Raw genomic sequence first — 11,407 nt, 5'->3', positions numbered from 1 at the left:
GAAGAAATTCTCCCGATACACGTGAAGTAGATACTACTACACAAAGCCCTTTGGGAAATCAATTTCTTTTCGATCAGTTTCTATTAATTTCTCCTTTTAAAATGGAAGTCTCTGGCATATTTCCCCCTTCCTCTTTTTATCCGTAACGGTTACCTTGTAGTCACGTAAAACAGTACTCTTTATATGCAAATATCCCCATTTCCCCCGCTTTGGATGAGCAGCTTTTAAATTCGCCTTTCCTCGGGCCCCCTTTGGCTGCGAGGCTTCGCCGCCTCCTCAGCGCGACGCCGCTCCCTGAACGGGCTCCGAGCGGCGGGGCAGAGCTCGCCCAGCCCACGAATTGGAAGTACGGCTGAATTTTCGGCGTTAATTTAGAAAGCTTCTAGTTTTCTGCTTTGAATGTAGGCATTACTCTTAGTCACGCACAACAGTTTAAAATCTCCTTCTCGTCTGATGTTTCTGGTGGAGGAAATAAAACGTAAACGGGGGGAAAAAACAAAAAACAAAAGAATAACAACAAAAAAAAATAGAGGTAACCTGTGGTAAATCTCGTCTCAACGAGGTGAGGGAGAATGATACCCAGAATGACAATGACAATGACAATGATAATTTATTCGGCCTCTGTGTGACAAGCAGCGGCTTTCCCCGCTCCTTTTCCTCGCTGCTGCGAGGCCTGCGGCTCCCCCCGCCCGCTGTGGAGCCCCCAGGTGTGTGGGTGTGTGCAGCCGCACCGAGCTCAGGAAATGCGGGCACCCAATTACTCATGTTTTAATGTACAGTTTAAGTAAAAATACGGCAAAACCTAGGCGTCATCACTGGCATCTTCCACCCGACTGACAGATGATTTAACCGAGGCAAACGCTCCGCGATTATCTCGTTCCCGAGCCGTCGGATACAAACGCACTAATTAATTTGAATTAACTGGCACCCTTATAACTCAAGCTTAAAGGTGCGAGTGCAGATAACGTGCTGCATCTGTAAAAGCCTAGCCGTGATCGACCGGCGCCTGTGAAGGGCACCCCTCAGCCCTCGCCCCCCGCTCCTAGCGGCTCCTGAGGAGAAGCAGAAGGGCTCTGACAGAGGCGGGAAAGCCTCGCCCCCAATATCTCCTGAGGAGAGGCAGAAAGGGACGGGGGAGCTGAGGGAGGGAGGGACAACGTCGTGGGGATCTTATGGTGGGCTGAGTGCGGCAGGAGCCGCGGCGTTGAGGTGTAAACGTGAGGGGAAAGGCGAGCCTCGCCGGTGCCCCGCAGCAGAGCGGGTTCTCCTCAGGCCCCCGCCCCGCAGACGCCCGAGGGCGGCGGGGGCGGGGAGGCGGCGCGGAGCGGTTGGTAAAGGCGGGCGGTTCAAACCCAAGCGAGGGAAAGCAGCGGCGGTGGCTGCACGCGAGGAGCCGCTTGGCTTCCCTCCACCCACAGCGCCTCCTCACTAAGGGCAACGGGCTCCGGAGCCGGGCGGCGAGCCGCTGAGGCGGCAGGATCCCCGCCTTCTCCAGCCAGCCAGCCGGGGGCGAGTTGGGGCGTCGCCTTCGCCTCCCCTCAGGGAGCCCCGCCGGTCTCCTCGGGGGGCAGGGGGCCGCTGTCTCTGCCCGGCGGTTTGCCCCATGAGGAGGTGAAGCTGTTGCTTTGCTCGTGTCCGGCATTTCAGGTGACCGAGAGACCCCCAAGCGCTGCTCCCTAAGTAGTCGTCAGTTGTCTTCATCGCTGGGTAATTAGACGTTACAGTGAAAGCATGTATGTAAACTCTCAGCTGTCACCAAGCTAATGGGTAACGTTGCTCTTGTAACTCTCTTTTCTACCCACGCCCTTCCCCACTTTAGGTTGTCGGTAGGGGTAAATTATACTTTGAATACGGTACCTTCGCTTTGGAAGATCTCAAATTGCTTCGCAAATTAGGGTAAGTTACTCCCGTCTCACACACAGGACTGAGCTATGCCATCTCGGTATTGACGGCTTCTCTGGTTTTAGATCTGGGAGCTCGAAGAGCAACCCTCAGATAAAAATCAATTTTCTTGCAGGTAGGCTCTTTATTTAGAAAGCTGAGAAAGCAGTCTTGTACCACCAAAACTTTATTTTTTATCGGTTTTGTTAACGTGACGATCAGTGACGAATAAGGGCAGAAAACATCTTTTTAGAAACAAAAGTGTTCAGCGTCTGTTACTAAGGAATGTAAATTAGCATCTAGAACAGGTGTAATTCCCTCCTGGAACTCATGGCTATGTTACGGGTATTATTTACACTGTCTTCTAGTAACAAACGGTTTTTTTCCCCCTTCTTAGGATGCTTTGTAAAGCCTAGGCTTGTAAGATATAATTCCAGGTCTGCATACCTGAATCCTGTCTGTAATTTAATTTGTGTTTCTGAGCATGAAGTACTTTATTCTGTAAACTGCTGTGAAGTTTGCTGGTGACTTCTGGATTTGAGGACTACAGAATTAATAATAGATACCAGAGAAATGGACGGAGCACAAGAAACTACACTTAGCAGATGCGCATTTTATTTCTTTTTCTGTAACAGACTTGAAATGTGACTAGTCTTTTTTTTCCTAACGTGTCTATTTCCTGATGCCTAAAACAAGGGTGAGAATACTTTCATAAATTATTTCAAGATCCTCAAATGAAAAGGGCTTGATATTATGTATCAGAACAAGTAGCTCAAACGTTTCTCCCGATAAAAAGAGAAAGTGTTTATAAAGCACTAAACAAGCCTCTGAAAGTTTTACTAGGTACCTCTTATGAATGTAAATAGCATCTCACTGTGTTATGAGGGATGAGCAGCAGCTCTGAAAGGCTTTCCCTTTCACATTAGTTTTGTAAAATGAGACCTTGTGTTTAATTAAACCTTAACTTTCAAGAGTAACATGCTTGGAAAAAAAGTATTTATGCAAAACTGAGGTGTATACTGGGATCTGTCGTAAAGAATTGGATACTGTCCACTCAGGGTATCTATTGCGGTATCTTCCCTACAAATTTTCAGAGGTCTCACGCCTTCAACATAGGAAGCTCACAAGCGTCTCCTGCTGGACGTTGGCATACATATGTTGACATATAGCGTATTTTTGGCTTTTGCTTAAGGTCGCAGCGCGGCTTTTCCTATAACTGTGCCATTCTGATCTCTCCTACAACTGTAAAAACCTTTTTAAAATTATTTCTAGTGATTTCATGCTACTTGAAACACAAGCTAGCTTAAATAAATAACTTTAAATTGTAATATTTCAAATAAACTCTACTCTCAGTTGTTCATAAGATTAAATAATTTCTCCCCTGGAATGTCTGAGAACAAAACTACAAGTGCGTGTTTCCCTTCTGTTATTTCTTCAGGTTTCTGCCTGTGCAGTTTTCAAACCTGCAGGCCCGTACGTTTTTGTTAAATGCATGTATAGTTTGACTGTGACTAGGGAAAGTATTAATGTTTTTAAAGGTAAGTGTGGTGCTTTTTTTTTTTGGGTGGCATTGAAAATTTGAGCATCTGTCTCTAAACAACACTCAGAACTTAAATCTATCTATCAGTATTTTTGGTAGGAATATCTCTTGGCCACATTTGTTAACTAACTGCAGTTCACCAAAATTCCTCAAGGAAAATGAGGCCTCTACTCTTTTTGTGTTTTACACAAAGATCACGCCCTATTTTTAGTACTGGTGTCTTATAGCTCTTCCCTGTGAATAATCAGCTGAAGAGCAGCAGTGAACTAAAAGGAGATTTTTCTTATCTCTTTTCTACTTTTTTTTAATATATTTGTCTTTTAGTTTGTTTTACAGAATTTTCAGCCTACTACCTACAATGTTGAAGAACTATGCAGGTGAAATGCTAGACACTGTGTGGAGTTGGTCCTGCACTGTCACTACAGTTGTCCCTAATCTATGTAATAACTAGCTTAAAGCTATGCCCCTCATGTGTCCTATATACATTGCCTATTATTTCACCAGGCTAAAAGACTGAATGAGGAAAAAGGCAGGGAAAACAAATACAGAAGTGAGCTACTATAATAATGTGAAAATAAGGTACTTGTAGAGGTAAATGGGAGAAGGAAAGGAAGCAGGCCAGGCTTCTGTCTTCATTTTGTAATTATTTTTACATATGTTTCTTTCCCTGAAGAGTTCTTCTCAATTACATGCTTTATTTTTTGTTCTGTTTTAAATCTGTTTGATTTCATACTGACAACAGCATGGTTCCATAGACCTTTAAGGCAAGTTCTCAGTCTGTTCTTGAATATCCTGTTCCTCTGAATTTGTATATATTGCAATTTGCTTGCTGTAGACAGCAAAAAACTTTGTATATCCCAAAGATCTTACAGAGTGCCTTCATCATAGGTCAAAAAATGTTAATTAAATGACCTGAGGTCATCAAAGGATAGTTTCCTCCCCATCAGTTCAGGTTCCCATTGCTTGTATTTGGTAGCCTAGGGCCTGACTAGGTCAGTACTGTTGGGTTATTGATGATGTCTTAATGTTTGGTGTTTAAGTCACCTATAAATGTTCCATTTTTTGTCTGGTCTGAACGTACCTCACTAAAAGCTGCTAATTCAGACTTTGAGGGTCCTTAGATGTTGATGTGAACTGCTATGGTTTCTGAGAGAACAACCCTCATTCTGGCATTATTCGCATCTTTTTGGTTACTTTTTGTGTGTATAAAGCAGTAACCTATTGCTGTTTGGGGTAGGGTGGAGAAACTGCATGCTTGAATGGCAAAAATCATTGTCCGTTTACTTATATGGGTGTATCAGCTCTTGTAATTTTGGGGGGAAAACTTAAAGCTTTGGTGTGTACTAAGTTTATTGTAGGAAGTTTATGTACGTCGTGAGAGGATGTATGGCCAATCCATCAGTTTCTTTAAAGTTTAAATCTTCTGAACACTTAGTTTATCCACAGAACGGTGCACAAGCAGGTACCTTATTGACAATGTAACATTTGCACGTTAAGGCAGAAGAGAATGCACTATTTAATAAGTAACTTGAGGAAAAAGTTTATTCCATCCAGGGACTGTAGGATCTAAATAATAGGGAGACCTGTAGACATGTCACTTCATGATCAATCCTCTCTTTCCTCTTTAAACAAAAGACAAGTTTTCGTTAATTAATCTATTATCAGACCTTCCACTAGTTCTTCAGGACTAAACTGTTAGTGATTGCATGAACCAATAACACAACAATGATTTTTTAAAGAAATTATTTAAAACAAATAAAAAAAAACACAAACACAAAAAACCAACAACATCCTGACCCTACTGTGGGTCAGTTCTGTCTCTGATTTCAGTGTAAATGGGACTCTCACTGCTGTGTTGCTTATTTGAAGGTTTTCATTGCATGAAGGTTATCAGATTAATCAGTTAACTGAAAAGAAATTTTAATTTCCCTTGCTTATGATATAGCATGCATTTTATTTGCTCATTCTAACAACCTATTTGGTTGTGCTTTATCTTTGTGTTCATGTATAAGCACGGTTTCTATTAAGCCTAATGAAAATACTTTTAAAGTATCTATCTTGGTAGATTTATTGAAGGCTTTTTCACTGTTCCAGGTGTCTTTTGGTTCTATTGTTTGTTTCAGAAATAATGCTGGTATCTTTACTTACAGAGCCAAAGTGCCAAGCAGAAGATGTCAGACAGTCATTCAATAACGTTCAATTTTCTGAAAAGAAATAGACTAACATCTCCCAGCAGCAATTTTAGATACTCCAATTTTAAAGACACCTGTTCCCCTTCAGTATTTATGGACAGCAGATGCAATGATCCTGAAGCAGAACATAAAGAAGCACCGAGTGCAACAAGTATATCTTCTCTACAAGAGCATTCTGACCATATTCACCCAAACAGCCTCTGGTCCGTGTCATCATCTATTGAAAAAGAAATGAATTCTATCTCCTTATCAGAAAGAAGAGAAGCAAATAGAAGTACAGATATTTTTGAAACTCCTAAAGTGAGTAGAAAAGGCTCCTCGCTACGCAGGAGACTGCTTTTATCCAAGGCTGCTCCAGCTGGCACACCTGTAGGATCCTGTGAAAGACAAGCTGGCTCTTCAGGAAGCGGCAGGAAAAAACTATTCTCTTGTGTTTTGAGCTCTGAAGAAAAACCTTCACAAATTGCCTCAGGTTCTTCAAAAGAAAACAGTTGCAAACGCCTGACAACTAGCACCTCAGAAACTGAGGACTCTAGTCCTAATTGCCCCAAACGGAGACTGTCCTTTTCTCAACAAAGGACTTCTACGCTAGATGAGTCCAAAAGTAAAGACCCCTTATCACTAGAAACAGAATGTTTATCACCAATTCAGTGTAAGGATTTTAGTGTTAGTAACGTTAGTGAATTTGGTGAAAGTGTCCTTATGAGTGTTAATGAGGGGTTGCTTCACACTCCTACTTACAGTGTGTTACCTGAGGCCAATGAGAATAAGTTCCTGACTTCTGTTGATAGGCTTGTAGAGAACTTTAACTTTGAGCTGCGTAATAGAAACACTCCCGCTGTTAAACCGGCCAGTTACCCAAATCTTTCAACGCCTGAGGACAGTGGATATAATTCACTTCATCTAGACAAATCAGGAGACTTATCATCTGATTATGAGGGTTCTTTCCAAGAGTTTTTTCAAAAACATAAAGAAGATTCCAAAATTCCAGACAGTAAAAGAAAAGCAAGAAAGCTTGAGCGAGTTAGAAGGTTATCCACTCTTCGGGAACAAGGCTCGCAGTCAGAGACAGAAGATCATCATGGCAGTCCTTCTAATTTGGAATATATGCTAACAGAAGAAAGAAATGTCAATAAAGACTATGGAGTAGTTTTAAAAGAACAGACTAGTGAAGACTTAGCTGTAAATTATACAGATCTCTCCAGAACTCCAGCTCTGCAAATAGTCCATGAAATTTGCTTGCAGAGGCAAAGATCAGACCAAAATCAAGGATCAAAGAATATTGATGGAACAGAAATATTTGCATTAGAACATGTTCTTTCTGGACTTATTGGCAAGAAAATGGGCCTTGAAAAATTAGATATTTTAACTGAATTAAAATACAGAAATTTAAAACATGTTCTTGCTATAGTTTTAGATGCCTTGACAGTAGAAAGTCTCTGCAGGTAGGTACTGCTGCTGTTCCCATTCCCCGTGCCCACTTCTCAAAATGTTGAAAATGTTTCTGATAATAAATTAGAATAATTTTTGGAATAATTGGGATTGTCAATAGAATTTATTTTTCCTTAAATTAAGGAAATTAGAAGGGATTTGTCACTGGCAATCAAGTGGTTCTTTCTATGTTGTTCTAAAAATACGTCTTATAGAAGAGTTAGGGGGGAAAAAAGGAGGGGATTGATAAACTTAAAACTATTACAGTACTTGTAAATTTAAAACATTACTTTAAAAAAAAATCTGGGAAGTCAGTTCTTCTCACTACAGGTTCCCTAATAATGCATAGAACTCAGAACACATTTTCTAGATTTTTCTTGCATATTTAACTTCCTAAGTCACTTCTAAGCACAAAGACAAAAATGCTCAAAGAATATTGCTTCATGGGTAATGTTCTGGATTCATTTGAAATCAACAGAAATTGTCAAAGAAACCAAGTGTGCCATGTGTTACTAGTTACAAAGGGAATGTGGAGAAGTATAATGGCACAGATATTTTCAGAGGACTTAATACATAAAAATGTGACTTGAGAAACAAAATTAAGTGTCTTATGTGGAGAGAAGAAACATCTGATTTCGTAAGCCAAAGATATGTTGTGTTATTTATATTGCAGTCATTCACTAGACTTGTTTATGTATTTCTGAACAATGGTGTGGAATACATGGAATACATTAAATTTGTTTCATGACAGTACAGTGAACTCTTGTAGTATATAGCAATAGTCTGTAAAATGACCAAAATAGTATGTGAAATCACGCAAAAAAAGTCTTAAAAACGTAATTTTACTGTTATGGCTTCTGTGCTACTCTGCAAAACTGTGAAAGTGGATAATTTTTTAAATTCATTTGTTCCAGCATTTGGAAAGTAAGCAAAAACTGGCGTGAAATCATTGTACAAGATAAAAGTGCGGATAGGAGGAGAAAGTCGTACATAAAACAGCTGAAGGAAGAAGCTGGGGTAAGGTTTGTCTGAAAGGTAGTATTTTACATGTGTGACCAAATGCAGGCCAGGGGAAAGAGTAAACATCTTGCAAAACTATAGAATTGTAGTTGATAGCAAAAGTTCTAAGTAGGGTATGTAAAAGATTCTGACATGAGATTGTAATTGCTTTTATTTTGTTCTTTTTCATCTGGCCCTGGTTTCAGTAGCAGTCTTTCAATCACGATTCCCCTTCTCCCACACCCTGAGGATCTCTTCCTCAACTGATTCTGGCTTTGGATCTTAAACTCTGTTTATACCTTTGTCATGTTATTCCTCATTTCCCATTTCACTGTAGTCCATTAGAACCCACTCTGGGCTACTTCCCAATTATTTTCAGTACCGCTTGTTGCTGAGCTTCTTTGTGGTGTACTTCTGAGCATCAGAAGGGCATATAGATCACTTGTTTTGAGGGGTTTCTCAACAAACAGCATATTAATAGGAGTGTATTTTTTAAGAGATCCTCCACGTGTGCTCACAACACTTCAGGGTAACCTTGCTTTAACTGTGACAAAACTTATGTTTGATCACTTCATGCTTGGTATTGAGATGTATCCTACTTCAGAAATATGAGGATCAGTAGAAAGTAATCAAGTGCTAAAGGCTGTTGGCTTGTTTACCTGCTCACGGGGCCTTGTTTTTAATGGTTCCTATCTTGTCCCCTTACTAAATACAAACTTTTAATGGGAAACACATGCACTATACATCACTTTCATTTTTAATGTGTTATTGCAGGGGAAAAACTTAAAATATAAGTAAAACACAGCTGCAAATTCTAAATTAAATAAATCCCTGATATGCTTTCTTTTTCTTTCTTTCTTTTTTTTTTGTAATTATCAACTATAACAGGAATATCTCTTGAAAGCTGAAGATGCTGCCACAAGACTTAATGTTCTCAACAGATCTGCTCTGAGGCCTGTTCAGGCTCAAGCCAGAACTCCTGTACAAACACCACCTTCTCATATTGAACTTACTCCCAGGAGATGCAATTCTGTCCCCCAATTAACTAGTAGACAGGAAGAATACGTAAAAGTAGGTCTCTAACAAACTCTTAATTTTGGGGCTTTGGAAAACTCTAAGTTACAAGAACTAAGTATCTCTTGTCTCCCTCCTCTTGCTATAGGCTGCTAGAACTCTGTTCACCGACGAAGCTCTGAAACCTTGTCCAAGATGTCAATATCCTGCTAAGTATCAATTGGTAAAGAAACGGGGGCTATGTAGTAGAGAGGCCTGTGCATTTGAGTTCTGTATTTTATGTCTGCATTCTTTCCATGGGTCAAAAGAATGTAATAGTTTATCTGCAAAACGGAAGAACAAAGAAGATGCTCCTCCAGGAAGTGCCCAAAGCAAAAGAAATCTAAAAAGACTTTAAATTTGTAAGGCATGCAAGTCCTTACATTTGATTCCTTTCTACCTTCTCCTAACTTCCCAGTCTTGTTCATATTCTTAAGTATGTACATTTTGAAAGTCTAATTTGATGTGTTTTTGCTGATTTATCAAGATAACTTGTCATACATGTATGTATCTTAATCAGTTCAGTATATTTTATGTTTATGAAAAAAGTGAGTATTTTAAAACATTTTGTCTTGTTTTACCTGTTATGTAGTAGTTAGGCACTTACTAACATCTTAATTATTCAATAAAGTATCTTAAATGTAGTCTTCAATATCTAGCTTACAGCATCTCACAGGTGTTTAAAAATGTGATTCTTGTCTTAATGACAAATTAAAAATATTTTTAAAAAATTTGGGGATTTATTTATTGTTCACTTTAACAGATTTTTTTTAAAGATTTACTGCAAATTAAAGTTGGACCTTAAGTACACATGCAAGGGATACTTCCACCTGTATAAATGGTGATACCTCACAAGCAAATTATTCATTGTCTGAATTTTATATCTGAATAATTAGAATAATGATTCTGTTGTTCTTAACCTCCATAGTGCAAGTCAATAGAAGAGGAATCTAAATCAAGGTGATGCTCTGTTCTATTATACTGGTTTTCATGGCATTTTTCCCTCTCTTGAAAACTTCAGGTGACATAATATGCATCTAAATAAGCTGTTGCATTACTCTTTTGATGTGAACTTGTGCTGTATACTTAGATTTAAATTCAGCTCCCAGATACTTGACAATTTTCATACTTTTTACTTGAGTTAAAGGACAGAAATAATTCTTCCTCCATCTGTAGACTTAATAAAGGAAACTTACTAATTTAGCGCTTGAACAAAATATACTGACCGTTTGCAGGAAAAATAACTCAATCTTTCAGATTAAGTGAATTTTATGTTTAAGTCCTAGCAATTTTAAACAACTTGAAATACAGACAACTCAGTACTTACTGCATGAAGATATGTCAATTTACATCTCCAATTGTCATTTTCTACTTGTCATTTCAAGGAGGTTTTTTGTCGCAAACATCTTGCAGAGTGTTTATAGTCAGGTCTTCCCTGCCTGCCCGCCCCCCCCCCCCCCCCCCTTTTCTCATGCATTATGTTTGTGACTTTGTAATTTTATTATGTGTATTTGTAGGTAAGCCTTAGCTCTGGGCTGTATTTAAAAAGCATCCCTTTAAAACGGGCTTTCAACTAAGTTATAATCTGTATGTTTGCTTGTCTTCATATTTATTTATTCACATATCTGTTATTTTTATAGTCTAAAAATTATGAATTGGAACTTCAGGTGTTTTTTTCCCTTTCCGCACCACTTGTGGATATTTAAGAGAAATGAACTGAGATAATTCAGTTCAAGATGTTCTAGAAACCTAATTTCCTATTTCTCATTTTTAACTGTTGTAATTCGGTTAGTCCTTGTAGCATATTTGATTTCTGGGATAGTGCTAGTAGTTCCACACAGCATTTGGAAGGAGGAGGAAAAATATGGTAAGTAAAATGTCATAGTTTTAGTACTAACCTTATTAACCAAGCATAACAGTATTAAAGAAGGGATCAACTCGAGCATCTGGCAGAAAATCATGTTTATTGTGTTAATTTAATTAACAATTTAATTCCATGCTCATTTGCATTCTGTTAAGCCTTTGTGTCATTCTTGTCTAGGGTTAGATTGGTGGCTTGAACTGGAAGACTGAAAGAGGAGTTTACATAAACTCTGTTCTGAGGGGGATAACTCTGGAAGGATTCTGGGGCAAGCCAGGAAATTCAAAGATATCTTTATACATAGTTTTGATTTAGGAAGAATTTAAAATCGTTACAAAAAAGATGATGGCAAATGGGGAAAATAGGTAAGTTATTTGATTTAATACTTGCATTTTCTTTGTTTTGAAATTTGTGTTCAAGGTTTACTTGAAAGTTAATTTGAAAGTTAAT

General features: G+C 39.0%; 1 protein-coding gene across 1 annotated transcript; it reads left to right on the top strand.

The window, feature by feature from the left end:
• The first annotated feature begins 527 nt into the window (after positions 1-527).
• Positions 528-9,812, top strand: FBXO43 (F-box protein 43). Its single transcript, XM_040548616.1, has 6 exons — positions 528-1,707; positions 1,820-1,896; positions 5,572-7,058; positions 7,959-8,061; positions 8,932-9,114; positions 9,206-9,812. Exons 3-6 carry the CDS (start codon positions 5,593-5,595, stop codon positions 9,452-9,454), a joined length of 2,001 nt encoding a protein of 666 aa, XP_040404550.1. The 5' UTR covers positions 528-1,707; positions 1,820-1,896; positions 5,572-5,592; the 3' UTR covers positions 9,455-9,812.
• Positions 9,813-11,407: the final 1,595 nt, after the last annotated feature.

This window comes from Cygnus olor, chromosome 2, assembly GCF_009769625.2.
Source record: "Cygnus olor isolate bCygOlo1 chromosome 2, bCygOlo1.pri.v2, whole genome shotgun sequence".
Lineage (NCBI taxonomy): Eukaryota > Metazoa > Chordata > Aves > Anseriformes > Anatidae > Cygnus > Cygnus olor.
The sequence above is the reverse complement of the archived record's forward strand: the minus strand, read 5'-3'. Positions and strand labels throughout refer to the sequence as shown.

Bases quoted from the DNA above. Each gene is read 5' to 3' on its own strand.
- FBXO43 (XM_040548616.1), top strand. From the start codon at position 5,593: ATGTCAGACAGTCATTCAATAACGTTCAATTTTCTGAAAAGAAATAGA. The intron at 7,059-7,958 runs GTAGGTACTGCT...CATTTGTTCCAG, and splicing joins ACAGTAGAAAGTCTCTGCAG to CATTTGGAAAGTAAGCAAAA. The intron at 9,115-9,205 runs GTAGGTCTCTAA...CTCTTGCTATAG, and splicing joins GACAGGAAGAATACGTAAAA to GCTGCTAGAACTCTGTTCAC.